The sequence below is a fragment of the Perca flavescens genome, chromosome 8 (genome assembly GCF_004354835.1).
Source record: "Perca flavescens isolate YP-PL-M2 chromosome 8, PFLA_1.0, whole genome shotgun sequence".
Taxonomy (NCBI): Eukaryota; Metazoa; Chordata; class Actinopteri; order Perciformes; family Percidae; genus Perca; species Perca flavescens.
Window position 1 is genome coordinate 8028260 of NC_041338.1, and position 21317 is coordinate 8049576.

Here is a 21317-nt window from a genome sequence, read left to right on the forward strand (position 1 = left end):
AACCAATGGACTGTCGAACGCATCTTCTCGTGACTTTTACAGTAAGGCTTGGTGTCTTGACCAAATGATTCCTGTTGAAATGACAAGGATGGAGACAAAAAGCACAGTGTGTGTGTGTGTGTGTGTGTGTGTGTGTGTGTGTGTGTGTGTGTGTGTGTGTGTGTGTGTGTGCGTGTGGCATCCTGTGTATATATTTAACCCATAAACCTTGTGCATGTTTAAATGAGATGTGATTTGTGTGGGTGGGCTCACTGAAAGAAAAGAAAAAAAGAAAACCTTAAAATATTCAAAACAGCGTGTGTCTCCTATTCTTGCTCTTGTCACAGTGGGCCCATGCCTCCCCACTTCACACACTGTCTGAGGGTAAATATAATCTAAGTGGCAGCAAAGGTCTGTGCAGGAAACACATATTTAAAATGCTGTTGGCTCAGATTTATATTTGGATGTCGGTTATTGTGTCTTTCATTACATCCACATATTATATATCAGCGTGCACTGCAACACATTTAATTGTGTCTTATTCATAGTTGTATAGGGACAGTGGGTATATTCAATTAAGTGTTTCTCACATATTGCAAAGACTGTTTTACTTCTTGTGTGCTGACTCATGCGTTCTCCTTGTTCTGTGTATATTTTGCTGATTTTATGTATATTGTACTGCACGTGTTTTCAACATTAATATGGTTTATTTTATTTTACGGTAATACTGCACTATTAATGGACTGTACATCCCATTCTTTTTCCCTCACACTGCACTCATGTAAAGTGTGATGTGCCAATGAATAAGATTACTTTCTATCATGTTTGATTTGGTTTAACTTGATCTCCCCTATTTTATTTTGGCAAGGCCTGGGTCCAAATCAAAATCCTTATTTAAGGACTTGTATTTGTCAAGCTCAGTACTTGTACTTTACTTTAGTATTTCCATTTCATGCTACCTATAGGTGTCTTCTCCTCCGCAGCACAGATGAAAATATTGTGCTTTTAGCTCTACATTAATTTGACGGCTTCAGTGACTTTATTTATTTAGGGTCCCCATTAGCAGCTCACCAGGGTGAGTGCTAATCTGAACATATAAAAATACATACAAAACGCCTTCGAGATTGTGTAATGAGACATAAAGTCAAACAAAACGGACAGGATAATGAAAAAATGACAAAGAAAAGAATAACAAAAATCTAAATAACCATTCTGACTTAACTTGACCAATAATAACTTAAACTATACAAAATTTTTGTTTGTTTATTTTTGTAAAAATACAAAACATATGATGATCTTATAAAGTACGATGTCTTCTTATGGATTAAACCTGTAAAATCCAGTAATAATAATAATCCAATAATCCAATATAATATATAATAGTAGAACACTGACAGGGGTTGTTCTGCACCATGAGTATAGCCTACTTTTTATATACTTTCAGTAGATTTTGCTAATATAACTTTTACAGTGATATTTTGAATGCAGGACTTCATTTGAGTGTTTCTATATTCTAGTAGTGCTAACTTTTCCTTAAGTAATTAATGTAATTCTGGCTTTTTTTCTTGGCACAAAACAATGCAGCCTTGAGAAATACTAACATCAAGGGGTCCGGTTTTGGGCCCTTTTCTACCCTGAGGGCCCGTTCATTAAACCATCCATGCAGCAGGCAGACAAAAGTGTAGCCTACAGCTGCATCCTTCTCTCAACTGTCTCTCTCCCTGTTCACCTCTCTCACAGTCTCACATTTTGCGGAGCTGAGAAGACCACGGCAAGCTGGCCTGCCATAATGCATTTGTGATCACTGTAATTTCTTCGAAAGAAGCAGAAATCATTCACTGTCACAAAAGACACGGAAAGTTCAGCTACATAAGGACTGGAAAGTTACGGTGTTAAAATGTCCAATTGTGCTCTGAAATTAGGCTGGATCGAAAAGTTAAAAGCTTTTGTTAAATGCCAAACACAACTGTCTGAGTAAAAAAAAAAAAAAAAAAAGGATGGAGGAAATGGTAAAACTATGTTGTTCTATGTGCTGCCCATGCTTCGAATAACCTTTTCTAAATGCCTTTTATATAGAAGTTCGATCAAGCCAATGAATCTGCGCTATACTTTTCATCCGGATGTCCTTTAATGCAAATGCTCTTTTAGATATTTCTGTTCGCTATAATGACGATAATAACGGCAATTGTAGACTTTGTACTCTGTTCAGCTCCCTTATTTACTTTTCCATAACAGGGTGTTAGAGACTCCTACTCTTTTTCTTCTCTGTCTTTTTTCCCCTGCATGTATTAAACATTGTACATAAGTCCTGTTGTCACAGAAAGTTGAGAAAGTTGAATTTCTTTACTACCCTTTATTTCCCATGCAGAAAGTGGGACAAATTGAAGTTTTCATGTAACTCCATTTTGTGGTGGGGGGATAGTGCTGAAAGCATGCAATTAGGAGACAACTGTCAGTGCTGTTTCACCTGGAGAAAGAGATGTGAACAAGAGCAGGAACTGTCCACTTTAGGCTGTAAAAGGCAAAGAAGGATGAACAGAAAAAAAAAGATCTTTAAAAAGCACTGTGTCTTCTGGAAGAAAAAAAGTGTATAAAACCAACCAGATGTAGACTCTCCATCCCTTCTTCACTTCATGGTCTGATGCTAAAAGCTAAGGCGAGGGTCCTGTGTAGTGAGCGGTTTATTGGCTATTTCTTAGAAAATGGCATAATAGCAAACCAGAAGATAGTACAGTTTATATTTTGGGTTATTGTTGTAGCACACAAACACCTGTATGTGCACACACACACACACACACATATATATATGCACACAACACAGTTTTGAGGCACAGGCTTGACACACAAACACAGGCACCGCTCAAACATGTGCACTCATGCGCACAAACGTTACACAAAATGCACACACACACACACACACACACACACACACACACACACACACACACACACACACACACACACACACACACACACACACACACATCCACATCTTGAAGCACAGGTTTAATCAGGTATGGCTGAAAAGGAAAATGCCATTAGATTCTAAAGTGGATAATTTCACATCCTTCCCTCCTTTCTTTTCTTCATTTGTCTTTTCAAACTGGCCTTTTATGCCCGCCACTACATGTTCTTTTATGGAAAATTACAACATTCAAATGAGACCCTTTGGTCAGGGATAATTGCACAAAGAACCATTAGCAGTCTTCCAAGACCAATGTACTGTGAACATTTTGCTTTTTCTTTTTTTATAATGCTATTTTCAAGCCGTAAGAACATTCTTCATAAGAACGAGGATAATCATAATTTAATTATCTTTCATTATGGGGAGCAAATCGCAGGTGCCTTTGGGTTCACTTATGCTACATGCTGTTATAAACAAATCAATTAAATGAAATAAGACAGTTATATACATTGTAGGTACAGTGGCCAAAGGTCTGTTTTTTTTCGTCTTTGCCAATTTAGTTAAAGCAATTAGTCATGCTCAAAGTTCGCTGGAATACTCGTGCTCCACACCTACAAACCCACCTACTGATCAGTAAATTGCCACTTCAGTGAAATCAGCAGGTGTATGTTTGACTTGTGTGTTGCCATAATAAAAATGCTTTTCACTTCAAGTAACCAATGCACTTTAAATTGTATTCAGTAAAATGTACTTATAAATAAATATACTCCTAGCATATTAGTTTCAATTACATTTGGGTTACCACTAGCATGTATGATAGAATACTTTCATTTTTGGTAATAACTGTATTGTAACTAAACGTTTACTTCTATCATCTTCAACCAAAGTCAATATAATGTTTGAGCAAATCGTCTATTGTCATCTCTCTCTCATCTAACAATAGCGATGTGTTATACTAGACTGTTGACATTATGTAATATAACAGTCCTTTACTCTGATGGCTCAATCATAACTAACATTGCACATCAAATTATACATGTGAATTTGGTTGCCTTTTCAGCTGTGACTATAATCCATTGATTATTTGATACATGTTGCAATTTCATTTTTCACCTGAGGAGGATGTGGTGGCGCTGTTTAAAGAAAACCTTCCAGCACTGCTATCCTCTTCTTCTACGTTTCTTTCACGGCTCACTCACAACAAACATTGGCACAGATCACATTTATGGCACAGATGCTTCAGGCAGTCGGATAATTGGATAAACGTGACAGGTTCCAGTTACTTTTGCACTATGGGAAATAAATGAAGCTGGATACGTCCCACTGACGTAAGGTAGAAGTTAGCGGCCCGGTAGCTAACTGTAACTTGTCTAGCTCGTCAGCCAAACTTAACTGCTGTTGCTAACGCAACTAGCTGAACTTGGAGGACCCAGAAAGCTTCCCAGTTGGCTTTTTAAAAACAAGTGAGTAACTGCGTACCGTGTCATATATCTATATATTGTCGAGTTGGTTGAGCTAGTGACACACGTCATAGACCAGGGTCTCCCTTTGCAACGTGCTCCGATTCAAACCAGACCCAGACACCTAGGACAGAACTGAACACAGTCCTCCTGTCCATGTTGTAGTGTGCGACGATTTGCATGTGTATTTAGTGTCTGTGTTCCTTTCTAACCACACATAGCTCAATAAAAGGGCAGTCCTCACGCTTTAACGTTATACTTGAAGATCAGTAGGGCTGGGACGATATGCTTTTTTCCCGATTCGATTCGTTCACGATATAGCTAGCTACATGGGTGCCGATTCAATCTGTATTGCGATTTCCATTCATTGCGATTCTGTAATTATTGCTATTCAATAGGATTGAGTATTGCCATTTTCTTTTCCTTTTTTAGCAAAAACAAAAGTTGAATAATACACTTACAGCTATATATCAATATATATCATGAGACATTTCTAAAAAGTAATTGTTTTCTAAGAAGAATGCACATCACATGTCTGTCAGTTATTTAGTTATTCAGTCTTTCATTTGTAAAGAAGTACATAACATGAATTTTCTGCGTTTTCTGCTTTTGCTCAGTTTTGCGGGAAACCGATATGCCATCAGTGGTAGCATATTAAACAGAAAATATTTAGGTGAATTATTGGTTAAAAAAAAAATATATATATATATATATATATATATATATATATATATATATATATATAAAAATTCTGAGTAATTATTGATTTTAAAAATTGTCTCAAAACAAATCACGATACATAAGATTTATTTTTTCACCCCTAAAGATCAGTTTACTGCAACTGGAAGTAGCAAATACTTCATAGTTTTACTCGATCAGTTAGGCAACTTATAATGGTGAATCTGTTATCAAAAAGTTTTAATTTATTACTGTATTTTGATAGATAGATAGATAGATAGATAGATAGATAGACTTCATTAATCCCAAAATAGTAAATTACTGTTACAGCAGCAAGTTACAAGGACATACACACTAACTCACTCACATACAGAAAATACAAGAAATATACTAGAAATAATAAATAAGATAATAAAATCAGATAACAAAAGATCAAAATACCAGAACACCTACTGAAAAAAATACTTAGAGAAAGTAATTGATTCATTAGTGTCAATTTAGTAATTGACACTAAAAACCTGTTCAACTTGAAAACCGAGCACTTATCTGCTTGTTCTCCCCTCTCACTTACTTTAGAAAACATAGGTAACAGGACTGCACTTGTGATGTAGTCGTTTCATCGTACTGGCCGCCTGTCTAACTCCCTTCTGAGGAAGGGTCTGAGATCATTCTCTAATCACAGCGATGGATGAGGACACCCCAACCCTGAAGCCCAGACGCATCCAGAATCAAAATGTGGTTTATCGTCTTGAGAGGCGCAGAATCTGTTCGGGCCGACCCGGAGCTCACTGGTACAGAGTGCGCTGCTTCCACCAGAACCTTTTCCCCAACTTCACTGTTGTCAACGTGGAGAAGCCCCCATGCTTCCTTAGGAAGTTCTCACCGGATGGACGCTGTTTCATCGCCTTCTCTTCTGACCAGACTTCCCTGGAGGTAAGAACAGTTAAACTAGGGTCTTTTCCCCCTCATTATTCCCCTCTAAACATTGGAGTTAGTTTCCTTAAATACCACACATTGTGTGATTTTATTTTTTTTTTTTTTTTTTTATAAATCTTCCAACTGTCAAATGCAACCTGGCCTGATCCATCTAACTACCTAATATAAGGAATGCACCGATGCCAGTATCGGGTATCGCACAACTGGTCCCCGTTGCGTTCTTACCTGCACTGCTGTTATATATCTGTTTTATATCTGTTTAATGTTTTTTTGTACTTTCCTATTTGCACAAACAGATTCTGTACTACACTCAGTATTTATATTTGATATGTGTTTTTTGTAGACTCTTTTGCGTATTTATTGTGTAACCCTTTGTTGTCTCGCACGTTTTATGCTTTGTCTTGGCCTCTTAAAAAGTCTAAAATTTCCAAATCAAAATTTTAGGCCTTTAAAAGTCTTAAATTTGCTGAAGTATTGTGTTCTAGGTCTTAAAGGAACACGCCGACTTATTGGGAATTTAGCTTATTCACCGTAACCCCCAGAGTTAGACAAGTCCATACATACCCTTCTCATCTCCGTGCGTGCTGTAACGCTGTCTGATGGCTACAGCGGCATCAGGCCAGCACAGAACATGCAGGTGAATGGTTCCAGCAATGCTACTGCTCCGAATAAGTGACAAAATAACGCCAACATGTTCCTATTTACATGTTGTGATTTATAGATATATTTATATATATAGGGAACTATATTTTCAGGCGGAAGAATATAGTACTTGGGCGGAGTGATATGCTAGAAGATGGCTGTGTCTCATGTTACGTTGTTTTTTGTACACGCTGTGACTATACAAATCACAACATGTAAATAGGAACATGTTGGCGTTATTTTGTCACTTTTGTCACAATTGGGAGCAGTAGGCTAGTTGGAACCAGTTACCTGCAGGATCTGTGCTGGGCTAAGCTAATGCTGGAGCCGTCAGGCAGCGTTACAGCACGCACGGAGATGAGAAGGGTATGTATCGACTTGTCTTACTCTGGGGGTTACAGTGAATAAGCTAAATTCCCAATAAGTCGGCGTGTTCCTTTAAATAATTTTATACCGGTCTTAATTTTCCTATGTCCATGCAACGTTAGGTCTAATTACGTCTTGTTTTTTTTATTCCGTGGTGTTGTAGTTCTTTCTTGCGCTAGTCCAAATATAATTTTGCTGTATTACGACTACAAATGAGACCAACATGTAACTCGTATTGAAGCCAATCAGCTTTCGTGTTATTGGTGCAAGTCTCTTTCGGTTTGTACCACAGACATGAAACAGATTTTATTCTTCAGCTATGGGGAAGTGCAAGTTTAGCAATACTTGGCTAGAAAAACGGAATGTACGGCTTAGTTGATGTTGTGATAAAGGTCTTAAAGTTCATTCATAATGGTCTTAAAAAGTCTTAAATTTGACTTTGTGAAACCTGCAGAAACTGTGGTTAAATAAAGGTTAAAAAGAAAAATGTATCCGATGCCGCGTTTCTTTGCAAATAGCCAATTTTTCCAAACCTGCTCAAACGAAAGCTCTCGGCTTGTAGTCTTAACTGTTTATAAACAAACCATCCTCTCCGCTGCATCGGTAAATCCACCTGGCTACTTAATATGCACGTGCATGATGTCATCGGACTTTATCAGAGCAGGCCAAAATCATCTGTGTGTCTGAAAACACGCTGGGACTACCCTCGGGGGATTAGTTAAGTGCTTGTATTGGTACTCCGTATCGGCGAGTACCCAAATGTTAGTACATGTACTTGGTCTAAAAAAAAGCTGGTATTGGATGGTGCATCCCTACCTAATTTACCAGATGCGATGCCAATGCAAGGAGAAAGAAAATCCAATCCCAATGTTCCTCCTACAGATATATGAATATCAAGGCTGCCAGGCGGCTCAGGACCTGCTCAGAGGCCAAGAGGGAGAGACTCTTCTAACGGCCAATGACCAGCGTTCCCTCAACATCCGAGGCCGCCTGTTTGAGCGCTTCTTCTCCTTGCTCCACGTCACTAATGTGGCCTCAAACGGAGAACACCTCAACCGGGAGTGCAGCCTCTTCACAGACGACTGCCGCTATGTCATTGTTGGGTCGGCAGTGTACGTCCCAGAGGAGCCGCCGCCTTACTTCTTTGAGGTATCATCACAAATGTACAAGGAAACTCAGACATAATTAAACTACTTATTTGACTCAAATGTACTTTCTAGGGCTGGGTAATATATCAATACTATATCGACATATATACAAGTGTTGTCTTTTCCTGGTTTTAAAGGCCGCATTACAGTAAAGTGATGTCATTTTCTGAACTTACCAGACTTACTAGCTATTTTTATTATTTGCCTTTAACCACTTAATTGTAGCCACATGATTGGTGATTATTTATCACAACTCTCATCGTGTTTTTACTTTGTGAAAGCACCAATAGTCAACCTTACAATATCGCCGCAATAGCGACATCGATGTATTAGTCCAAAATATTGTGATATTTGATTTTCTCTATATCGCCCCCCGGCTCTATGTACTTACCGTAGTTTGGCTGTGACAGCCCCTTTCATCCACATTTTATCTCCTGCCAGGTGTATCGGAACAACGAATCTGTGACTCCCAACCCTCGGTCTCCTCTAGAAGACTACTCCCTCCACATCATCGACCTCCACACTGGCAGGCTGTGCGACACCAGGTCCTTTAAGTGTGACAAGATCATCCTGTCCCACAACCAGGGCCTGTACCTCTACAGGAACATCCTGGCTGTGCTGTCGGTCCAGCAGCAGACGATACACGTGTTTCAGGTGAGCAGAAGAAAACTTGCACTTCCGGTGAAACGCCACTGAGTGATGTTTTATGTATTTTCTCATCATCTATAAAAGGCACAACACTTTCTGAGACATTCATAATTTGGTTGTGGACAGATTTTTAACTTTAAATTTAAAACATTTTTCAAAAGCAGATTTTAAACTCAGATGTAAGAGGTTATTTACTCAATTTTCTATTCAATTACAGTACAGGCCAAAAGTTTGGACACACCTTCTCATTCAATGCGTTTCCTTTTTAGTTTCATGACTATTTACATTTTAGATTCTCACTGAAGGCATCAAAACTATGAATGAACACATGGAATTATGTACTTAACAAAAAAGTGTGAAATAACTGAAAACGTGTTACTTTTTTATTAATAAGGGAAAATGTTCCACTAATTAACCCTGACAAGGCACACCTGTGAAGTGAAAACCATTTCAGGTGACTACCTCAAGAAGCTCATTGAGAGATCACCAAGGGTTTGCAGAGTTAAAAAAAAAAAAAAGGGTGGCTACTTTGAAGAATCTAAAATATAAGACATGTTTTCAGTTATTTCACACTTTTTTGTTAAGTACATAATTCCATATGTGTTAATTCATAGTTGTGATGCTTTCAGTGAGAATCTACAATGTAAATAGTCATGAAAATAAAGAAACACTTTGAATGAGAAGGTGTGTCCAAACTTTTGGCCTGTACTGTACATCTATTTTGGGGACGTATTGCTGCTGAAAGAACAGATTAAGGCCGCGTTCAGACGGCCACCGCCGGCTGTCCGATGGTCCGGCGAAGAAGCAGGTCTTTTTAATTCATTTTGAATTGTGGTAGTGCATTTAGCCGGTGGCGGGGTTTGCCGCAGGGGGGACATGCAAAAAAAAAAAAAACACAGCGGGCCTCCTGCGCAACCTTTGGAGAAATGCAACGTCACAGAGGTCAGACTTGTTCGGTGTGTTTTGAGCTATCGTTTGAGACGGTTTTGGAGAATCCCATACAGTAAACGGGAAACATCACTGCCTCTATCGCTGCCACAAGAAAGTTTTAAAACACTATGAGGGTAAAAAATAAAACGGGCATGCACCAAACTGCCCGGGAGTTTGTGTAATAGCTGAACGTTTCCAGCGGGAAATAAAGCTGCCTTCAATTGCGGTCGGAAACATCAAGATCTATCTACAATCGGAAAAAAAAAAAAAAAAAAAAAGTCTACTTGTGCTAGCTACATTGGGAGGGGGGGTTAAAGAACACAACAGGACGTCACACAAATGAGCCGTTTCATTGACACTCCCCCCGCCGCACAACCCTGCGGCAATTCGCCAAGTGCTTTTTGTTGGACTGAATGCACCGTAAAAACCCCCAATTGTCCTCTTTGTTTTTAACTTCCGTCATCTCTCTTTCTTCTCCCTCTTTCCCAGGTCACTCCAGAGGGAACATTCCTAGATGTAAGGACTATTGGGCGGTTCTGTTACGAGGACGACCTCCTGACACTTTCCGCAGTCTACACAGAGGCTCAGGCCGAGAGTCAGCCGGGCTTCCCTCGCCTTTACACCGACAAAACCATCAACTCCCTCAAGCACAGGCTGCTGGTCTACCTCTGGAGGAGGGCTGAGCAGGACGGCAGCGCCACTGCCAAGAGGAGGTATGCAACGTTGCCCTCATGCTCTCGGTGGATTCTTTTGAAAAAGGGTTCACTTCATCCCATCTTTTTTAACTTGGGTCCGAGTCACATGGTGTTCACTTACTTGTTGATCATATTCAGTGTTGCCCATTTCACTACAGCACTACTATTAACGGTAGGCTAACGTTACCTGCTGTGTAACGTGTTTTTAGTGTTAACTAACATGACATGCAGTGATGTTTCTGCTGCCTGTAAAGTCTGTTTCGGACCATCAGAGACCAGCGCAGACATTTAAGTGGCACCGAAATCTGCGCTGCTATTTCTTACGGTAGATACCGGATTGATTGATTGAGTGATTGATTTTATTTGCCCATTTCATTATAAAATATGATACAGCTAGCACCATACATTAAAAACAAAACAAGGTCAGGATAACACAATAAAGTCCTGGGGCTTATTTTCATTGTGGTCCCTTGGAGGGAGTGGGGGGGTGAGCAAGTGGCAGCAGATCAAGCATCAATCATTACAAACATACATATATTAAATAGATCCATTAAAACAATACAGTAATAAATCCTCTTATTACGATTGGCATCTGAGCCATTTTTTTTTTACAGTGCCTGCGTAAAACCTCCTAAACTTCTGACCATCTTTAGATTTCCTGGCAACCTGTTCCACAGGCTTGTTACTAACAAAAAGGACTCCTTACCTAAATAACTCTTAACTCTAGGAGGTACAAAATCAGTAGAGCTTTCCCTGGTGGAGTGGCTGTGAACATCTTTTACTCTGTTAAAATAATTGATTAAATATTTGGGGACAACCCCATACACAGTCCTATGTACCATGCACAGGTGAATCTGAGAGACTCAATCTTCAACTTTTAACCACCCAATAGTCTCAAAATGAGAAATATCAAGATAATATCTCATGGGGAGGTTCAGAATAAGCCTCAAAGCCTTATTTTGAGCAGTCTGAAGCCTATGTTTCAGATGCTGTAAGACACCATTATAGTATGAGCAGCATGCATAGTCAAAATAAGGCTGAATTAGAGCACTTGCCAGAGTTAACATTGCTTTCTTGTCCTTGAGATTCTTGCCAAGAAATGTACTCTTTGATTTACTTTGGCAAGTACCTTTTGTGCTTGGCCCACTCCAGTCAAGTGGCAGTCCAGCACACAACCAAGGTAAGTAACCAAGTCCTTTACATTATTCTCATTCTCTCCAACTAAGACCTTAAAACCAGGGGATCTTTGCAGTTTTATCTTTGACCCACACAGTATGGCTTCTGTTTTCCCTAGGTGAAGCCTATTGTCTGACATCCACCCGCTGACATTGACCCATCTGACTGCTAAGTCATTAAAACCAATGGCTTTTAATTTGTTTACCAAAATGCCATGGTCAACGGTATCAAAGGCCTTCTGTAGGTTTAACATGACCATACCACAAAAATGACCTTTATCTACCTCCCTCATGATGTAGTCAGTTAGATACAGTAAACAGGTGTCAGTGGAATGTGACTTACGAAAGCCAGACTGGAACTCATAGAGTAGATTGTGTGATACTAGATACTTATCAATCTGTTCAAAAATGATCTTTCAATTATCTTTGATAGACTACAAAGAATAGAAACAGGTCTATAGTTTCCATGATCTAACTTACTCCCTTTCTTGTAAAGTGGAATCACTCTGGCAAAATCATTGGGGAAATGTCCTTGCTCTATAGACATGTTAATGATATGAGTGATACATGGGGTGATAACCTCAGCAGCATCTTACATCTACTTACAAACTTTACAATCCATTGTTTTATGAGTGCATAACCTATTTGTATTACTGTAGACGTTTGGTATTATTTCGGGCATTATTAGTGGGGTAACTTACGAGATACAAACGTGGGTCCATTAGCCCCTGCGCTAAGCTATTCAGCTGATAACGCTACTCTACGCTAACTCTCCCAATGTTCGACCCAGGTGAAAAAAGCTTCTGGGGGCGTGTTTGGCTCGAGGTCATGGTGCAAAGGACCCTAGGGTGAAATTACTCCGAACCATCACTTTAAGAATCTAAATGGAATATTGTCAAAGCCAGTGGCTTTCGAGCTATTTAAATTTTTAAGCTTTTCAAGTACAACTGCCTCGGACACCTTTTCAAAAGAGAAGCCATCTGCTTTAACCTCTTGCTGAGAATAAAAGTCAAGGATGTGACTTTCATTGTACTGCCCTGACTGCTCAGGTAGTTTTTCCACCAGTTAATGGCACCAGATTTTAACATGCGCCTTTTAATATGAACATAAAATTGCGTTGCCTGTATCTTTTTACGACGAACACACGTGTGTGGAAAGCGTCGCGCAACAGCTGAAATGTGTTGAATTTCCAGTTTTGTAGCTTTTGATTTGTTTTATTTATTTATATATATACTGTGTGTGTATATATATATATATATATATATATATATATATATATATATATATATATAAATAAAAGAAACAAATATTGAACAGAGGCCACGGGTAATGATTTGATTATTCTATTGCCATTCCATTGGGCAGTCAACGTTTATTTGTTTTAAATTTCCTTGTTTTGTAATGGAAGCGGTACACAAGCTGTAGTTGCCACGGTGTCTATTTTTGACCAGTCTGCTAACTGCTAACTAATATCTGAAACAATCTGGCCTGGTTGCGCAATTATCAAAGACAGTGCTACAGATGGGGGAGACACAATTTAGCACAGTTTACCTCGCACTCAAGTCAGTGCAGGACATATACCCAGAGCTACAGGGGAAGCTGGAGAGGCATAGCTTTCTCCCCACCCAATTAGGCTAATAAAGTAATGATTAAAAGGAACACAAATGCTTGATCAAGGGCCCGGCCCGGCCCAAGGATAGTGGCGGGAAATATCGGCTAAGTCCGGCAGAGAATATAAACTCTACCAGAGACCGCTCTAAACTACAGGAACTACAGTATCTTACAGGGTCTATATTTAGTCTCTGGTTCCTCTTGTCAAAATGCAGGCTTAGGTTTTAAAAAGGCTCTTGGTCCCTTGAAAAAAGGTTTTGTGCAGTGGAAATGTTCTAGATGGGCCAGCTGTATACTAAAAACCAAGCAAAACGTATAAAAGTACGTAATGTGTTTATGACTGAGGTAAAGTAGCTTGTTGTAGGTGACAACAGGTGGTTGTTACATTTGAATTTAAGTATAATTGGCATTATGTGTGAACTGTAGGATCTAAAATTCAGTAATAAAGGGGTTTTAGTGTGATTTAGTTGCAACTGATGACTAATTTCATAGAATATATGTCTTTATTCAGTTAGTTCCTTATCTGTAAAATACATAATGATAATCTAGCGAGTGTGTCTGACCAACAGTCCAAAATCCAAAAGATGTTCAGTCCAGGGTTTTTTTTGGCTCAGAAATGGGCCTTTGGGGGGAACACATGTTAAGCTGACGGTCCTCCCGAGGAAATTTTGAGCGCCAAACACTTCGTTTCCTGCATTCTGATACATTTGTATGCACCAATTTATGGTGGAAACGTCTTAATTTATGTAAAGGAAAACGCAAAACTCAGGAGGCAGGTGGCAATTCAAAAACAAAATAAAAATAAAAGGAATATAAGGCCGTAAGGGGGCGTTTACATCATGGACCTGGGCCCAATGTCCAGTTTATTTCATTAGTTTGAACACTGCATACCGTATCCGGGCAGAGTTGGTGGATCCGTGCCCAAGTCCTCTGTACCAAAACAAATGTAAACCACTATTCAACGCGACTAGGAGAAGTTTTAAACTGATTAAAAATCTGTCTCAATTCAGTACTGATGCCACTATATCAGCAACCGCTACTCCTCCCGACGTTATTGCGCTGGTGAATTTCCTTTGGCCCTGTCTGAAACCTCTTTGGGGGGTGCCAAAAATTCTTCACGCAGATTAAAACCCTGTGTTCAGTTTACAAAGACATAAAAGTATTTACAATGTGGCATTCTGCTGTAAAGGTGGATGAATTGTCAACCGCAACAAAAACTAGCTCTTCTTCTGTCTATCAAGTACTATTTCCCATTTTGTCCTGATGTTAGATAGTCGTATCTGTTTAGTTCAACCCAGCGCTTGGTTTTTCTCGTCAGATTCTTCCAGTTTTTTGATCAGTTGAGGAGGTTGAGGATGTGGAAGATGCAGCTGTTGGATGAGCATCACCTCTTCATTAAATACACCAGCGAAGACGTGGTCACACTCAGAGTCACAGATCCCTCACAGGTAGAGAGACACACACACACACACACACACACACACACACACACACACACACACACACTTGAATTCCTCTTTGTGTTCTCTTTGTTACTCTCCCCTGCTTCTCTCGTGTCTTTTGTTATTTGTGCTGCATAACAGGGATTCCTCTTTCAGGGTCTCCAAGGACACGTTTCTCTTGCAGATATTCTTCAGTGCTGGGATTCATTCAAGTCGACAAACAAGATGTACTAACAAATAGATCTCATTCACGTATGCTTTAGTAGGCGTTATTTACATGAGATCTCAGCTCTCTGACTTCCTTTCCAATCAGCTATTTTTGTCCCACCACACTAAGAATTAAGCATATATAAATCCTCTCATATGGCCGCGTTACACTATAATGAATATTTCACCTATCTAGCGCTGCGCGATATGAGGAAAATATGCCATATGTGATAGTGTTGATTAGTATCACAATAACGATTTTACTTGCGATAGACAAACGGATATTATAGTGTAGTCTGTTCTGCATTGCTGTTGCTTCAGTACAAATTGCTTGTTGAATTTAAAATAAACGAAAGGAAATCATTTTCGACATTCTTCCATTTAACAAACTGCATGTCAGACCCCCTCTCTCTACCCCCCCCTTTCCTACATTCAGCTGTCCTATCTTAATATAGGCCGAAAACTGCCCAGAGAATAGTCTCCGAGTGTATTTTGCGAAATGTCCAAGGCTTTGGCAATGGGTTTATTGCACAAATTAAAGAAAACAACATATTGTGCAGCCCTACGCCCATCCTGTCTGTCCTTGGTATTTCCCTCCTTGAAGACCAGGGTGGATTGTATCATCTTTTCACCAGATCTTCACCCTGCCCCTCTCTCCCACAGCCCTCCTTCTTCGTCGTGTACAACATGGTGTCCACAGAGGTGCTGGCCGTCTTTGAGAACACCTCCGACCAGCTGCTGGAGCTGTTTGAGAATTTCTGCGACCTGTTCAGAAACGCTACGCTGCACAGCCAGGCGGTCCAGTTCCCGTGCTCGGCTTCGTCCAACAACTACGCCCGGCAGGTCCAGAGAAGGTACGGAGGAGAGAAATGTCATGTGCATGGCTGGATATCGGATCAATAAACTCAAATGCCAAATATTTCTTTTGCCAAAATTGAATGTATTTCAGCTTAAACATAATTAGTGCTGGCACGCTGCAGGGTCCCGGGGGTCATTTCAGCCAAATGTCAGGGAGGATTTGAAGGAGGTGGTTAGGAAGGGAAGCGCATCAGCAGCGAACGCCTGGAGGTGGGGGAAGGAGTTTTAGGACTTAATCTTGATATAGAAGAGAGACATTAAGCCGGTCAGCATGGCTGGAGGAGCTGTGATTGAATTTGGCGGTTCGACTCGCCAGTGTTGGTGAAGAGGGAGGACCAGACGGGGGGGGTTGAGGAAGGAGGAGAAGATAAAGGATAGTTTGAGCGAGGCAAAGGGCTTAGAATTGGATTTTAGAGTGTTGAAAATTGATGTCCGGAAGAAGGAGAGGAGATATAACACATTCAGCAAACCAGCTTTGTACCACTTAGAACTGGCTAGCATAAGCACAGTTCATTGGGTTTTAGACCATCACAAACCAAGTATAGAGAGACCTGCAGGTCCGCAAGAGCGGAGCACTAAACAAGGCGGGAGGAAAGACTCAAAATATGGATGGCGGATAGAAGGGGACACCACAGAGTCACTGCTGAGTGTTGAAAGTGTGTAGTGAGACTTGGGACCATAATTTAGCCAGGTACTGTAGGTTTGGAAAAACGATTGCTTAGAGTAAACACAAAGGTTCTCTCCAAAGCATAACAACCATAGTGGAAACTAAGGCCGTTGACTCCTCCTAAAGTGTTTTAGGATCACAGAAGCACTTTTGTGGAGCGTTTTCACACCTATAGTTTGTTTGCTCTGGTCCAAATTGGGTAACGAGTTTGTAAACTTCCCCTCGGTTCGGTTTCGTTTCACTCTGAGAAAAATCCAAGCCGACCAAGCTTCAGACCAAGCAAGAACATTCACTCCGCCTGTTGGTCAGATGTGTCTGGGGGCGGGAGCAAGAAAGTAAATACAGGAAGGAGTTGGTTGAGTCATGAATACGCGTTGTGGAAGTAGCCTACGTGCTAACGCTGCTGCAGTGATGGCTCAACCAGCTCCTTCTTGTCTGTTATTGGCTGGAACACTGTTTGTTATGGTTCGTGGGGCAGGTTGGCGCGGTTTGTTTTTGTTGCCATGTGTGGAGCCTGGGCTGTCTACAGAGACGGCGTTTTTTTTACAGTGTGTTCAGGGGACAGGCAGCTAGCGGATAGTGAGGAGATGTTTACTGTATGCGACAAAAAATGTTGTAGCTTAAAAAACACGTCGCATCACTTAGAGCACCTTTAACAGGAATTTACTGGTGAAATAAATTATTACATTTTTAATAAATCATTTAATTTTGACCCTGTGGCCTTAGCAATAAACAAGCCGTTCTTTAATGTCGCCGACTGTCGTTTTGTGCTCCTTTTTTTTTTTTTTTTTTTTTTTTTAAAAAAAAAAAATGTATAATGTGTCTTTTTCAGTTTTTCAGCCCTTCTGAGTTTGCATGTATGAATTATTATTGTGCTAATATAGGAATTACTGGAATTGTTGGGTCTTTGTAAGTGTGGTCTAGACCTACTCTATCTGTGAAGTGTCTTGAGATAACTCTTGTTATGATTTGATACTACAAATACAATTGAATTAAATATGATATCCCTGTTTGTCTGTGCCACAGATTCAAGGACACCATAGTGAACGCCAAATACGGCGGGCACACGGAGGCGGTGCGACGGCTGCTGGGTCAGCTGCCTATCAGCGCCCAGTCCTACAGCAGCAGTCCGTACCTCGACCTCTCCCTCTTCAGTTATGATGACAAGTGGGTGTCAGTAATGGAGAGGCCCAAGACCTGCGGAGATCACCCCATCAGGTACACACTCTAATCAGGGGGAGTGAGCATCTTATTAACTGATGTAAAAGAATCACATCATCATTAAGAGTCTAGTAATAATGTGACTTACATTACATCCTTAAAAAGATCCATGGGCTGAAATGATTAGTTGATTGATAAAATAGACAACTGCTGAAAAGCAATCGGCCCCAATTTTGATAATCGATTTAAATAATTTCTCAAGCAAAAATGGCAAACATTTACTGGTTCTTTTGCTTAATTTGCTTTTATTTATATATATATAAAAAAACAGTAAATTGAATATCTTTTAGATTTGGACGGTTAGTCGGACAAAACTGCGTGAGGAACATGAGGAATGGGACTTTTTGGGCCAATTTTTGTTTACCTGAATTAGACATGAAATCGAAAGTAATTTACACATTAATCTGCAATGCAAACCATAATTAGTTTCAGCCCTAATTGCAAAATGTCACCCTTAACCTGATCAGAGCTCAGAGGTCCATCTGTGCTCGGCTAGGATCTGGCGCCCTGCCTTTGGCTGTGGAAACCGGACACTTCCATTCAGTCCCACAGGACAGGGAACGTCACCTGTGTGATTTGGATGAGGTTGAGAATGAAATGCATTTTATGTTCTCCTGTCCTTTTTATCAGCTTTTTCCTGAAAATGTCTGCCAGGCATCCCAGTCTGTTCGATATGACACATCAGATCACACAGCACATGCTAACAAAGCATTTAACAGAGCTAGCATCAGTGTATGATGCTTAACTAAAAATATTAATTAATTCATTTAAAAGCAGACAGTGCAGTCATGCATAGTTTTGTGGCAACATGGGCTACTCACTTCTTTGGAAGGAGACTATAGCAACATGGATCACTATCATATAAGGGGCAGAGGCCTCAGAAACCAAAGAACTGGACTAGGGATCGACCAATTATCGGGAGCTGATATTTGGCAAGTCGCAGATTATCTGTGTCAGTGTTTTATTTTACCGATAAAATTAAAGGTCCCATGGCATGAAAATTTCACTTTGAGGTTTTTTAAAATTAATATGCGTTCCCCCAGCCTGCCTATGGTCCCCCAGTGGCTAGAAATGGCAATAGGTGTAAACTGAGCCCTGGGAATCCTGCTCTGCCTTTAAGAAATTGAAAGCTCAGATGGACCGATCTGGAATCTTGCTCCTTATTAGGTCATAAGGAGCAAGGTTACCTCCCCTTTCTCTGCTTTGCCCGCCCAGAGAATTTGGCCCATCCATGAGAGAGAGACATCATGACTTTCAAACGAGCAAAGTGGCAGTTGGTCTAGTCTTTTTGTTTTTATTTATTACTTTATTTAAGTTTCCGATGTATTAAATAATTGCTTAATGCATTTAATCTAACTTTTGTGTTGGCGTTTGTAACATTCCAAAATGTAAATTTTGACTAAAAGATTTTCATTTTTACTGTAAATGCATAGCGGTTGCTATATCCGTTATCAGTTTCATTACCTACAAATAATCGGTATCGACATCGGCCCTGAAAAAACAGTATCGGTCGACCTCTAGACTGGACTAAATGAAGAATTTAATGGTACTGTTTTCTCTCGGTCTCCCTCACCCACCAGGTTTTATGCTCGGGACTCCGGCCTGCTGAAGTTTAAGATCCAGGCCGGACTGCTGGGACGGCCAGTAAGTCACGCCGTGCGGCGCCTGGTTGCCTTCACCTTCCACCCCTTTGAACCCTTTGCCATCTCTGTCCAGCGCACCAACGCAGAGTACGTGGTCAACTTCCACATGAGGCATGTCTGTGCGTGAGGAGCTCGTGTATGTGTGCAACACACCAAACCAACACTTGGAACATAAATTGTAGGACCGTTGGGCTTCTGTAAGCAGCTACTGGTGACAATACAAACAAACCTGTCCTCCATCAGGAGGCACAAAACCAGTTTGTTCTGTTAGTCGCCCTCTCCTCCTCCAGAGAAATCAGCAGTCCTCTCCCTGCATTCTCCTCCTGATGGAAACCACTGTTCCTCGCCTCTCTCCCCCTCCATCACACAGTGGTCACTCCATTTCCCCCACCTCCTCCGCCATAAGGCAGCAATTCTGCCTTTTCCTTTTTTTGTCTGCACCGCATCTCTTCCTCTTTTCCCCCTTCCTCAGCAGAACAAAGAGGGACCTGTAGGGAGGAGAGGCTGGACTAAGTGTAAATGGAGATGTAGAGAGAGTGGTTGATGTGCGACCGAGGGGGGAGCCATAGGTAGCCGGACCTCTTGGAAGGAACCAAAAGTGTTTTTCTTTTCCCTACTGTGCACTGAAAGCTACACATTCATATCAGAATTGCTTATTTAGTTGGTCCATGACCAGCTCTCCAACGAACTTCTTTTTTTTTTCTTTTTCTCTCACATGAATGGGGAAAAAGCTAATTTTATATTATATTGTTTTTACACGTTTTTACATATTACTGTTTGTATATATTTTATGCCAATAAAATTGTCTAAATTTTACTGTTGATTTTTTTTTCTGAGCTTTACAGAAAGTAGAGGGGTTGTAGAGGGATGGAAAGCTTTTTTTCTTACTTTTTTTTTGTTTTTGTGTATGCAGTTAGTTGTCTACAGTAGCTGTGGTTTGATATTATTTTAAGCTCTTATCTATATACCAGAGTACTTTGTTACCAGAGACAGGGAAAAGCTTTGTGTGGCAAGGACCTGAGGTAAAATTGGTATTGTTTCTGGTTCCCACCTCTAAATATTGGCTTGTATCTTATGGGTGTTGTTTCTTATGCACATGCGAGTGGGAAAGCATTGGAGTGCAGAAACAATTGACAGCGTTTCTTCTGGATGAAATCGCTTTTTGTCATGCAGCTGATTCAGAGCTTTTTATCCCATCATACCTTGCATGTAAACTATAATTGATTTCTTAACTAGCTGTACAGATAAAACCTCTCATTGCATATGTTAATGAAGCCTTATGATGAACCTGAAATGAGTTTGCACAAAGCTTTAACACATATGGAGAGCAGACAAGACACAATGTAAGTGTCATCCTATTTAATTTGAATACTGATCCCTGCAGTCTGTTCTCCTGCAGTAACTAGGATCATAACGTTGCAATTTTATATCCGTCCATCTGTGTTGCAGACAAAAACACTGTTTAGCTCCAAAGTGTTATTAAAAACACACCGCTATAACAAATATGCAAATGACCTAACACCCCCACTCCCGAAATAAATGCAAAGCCGGCAATATATGAACTGGCACACAGGTATAATAAACCGACATAAAGGCAAAAAGCACCCAAGCAGCTGCAAGAGGTCATGGTGGTATAGAAAGCAGTTGCTGAGGGATTAAGTGTTCTCCTAGCCTCTGGTTACACACTATAGTGGAGGTGTGTGTGTGTGCGTGCACGTGCGCGCATGTGTGTGCGCGTGCGTGACAGAGAGAGACTACAGGGGGGTTGGGGTAGAGGGAAGAAGGAGTTTACGGACAGAAAGACGATGGAGAGATGAAATTGGTGAGAAGCGCAGGGTGACAAAACAAGACAACGGGAGGTAAAGATGTTAGCATCGATGTGGTGTGAGTGCGGTGGCTGTATTATGCAGCTGCTTAGTTTTGCGTAAGCACATTAAACACTATCTTGTAGATCAAGGCTTAAGGAGGCCATGTTAAGTCATTGTCATTATAGTGTGTTTGTGTGAGCTGGTGTGTGACAACATGCTGTGATAATCAACTAATTACAGGAAGCCCACACAGCTGGCACAGACACACAGGCATACGTATAAGAGGACACATAGTCTG

The 21317-nt window shown here is 40.5% G+C and overlaps 1 protein-coding gene across 1 annotated transcript; it reads left to right on the forward strand.

Annotated features, from left to right (window-relative positions):
• The first annotated feature begins 4042 nt into the window (after window positions 1-4042).
• det1 (DET1 partner of COP1 E3 ubiquitin ligase) lies at window positions 4043-19962 on the forward strand. Its single transcript, XM_028586497.1, has 9 exons — window positions 4043-4347; window positions 5599-5955; window positions 7849-8115; window positions 8556-8768; window positions 10182-10405; window positions 14492-14621; window positions 15486-15676; window positions 17374-17565; window positions 19149-19962. The coding sequence occupies exons 2-9, from the start codon at window positions 5707-5709 to the stop codon at window positions 19336-19338; spliced, it is 1656 nt and encodes a 551-aa protein (XP_028442298.1). The 5' UTR covers window positions 4043-4347; window positions 5599-5706; the 3' UTR covers window positions 19339-19962.
• Window positions 19963-21317: the final 1355 nt, after the last annotated feature.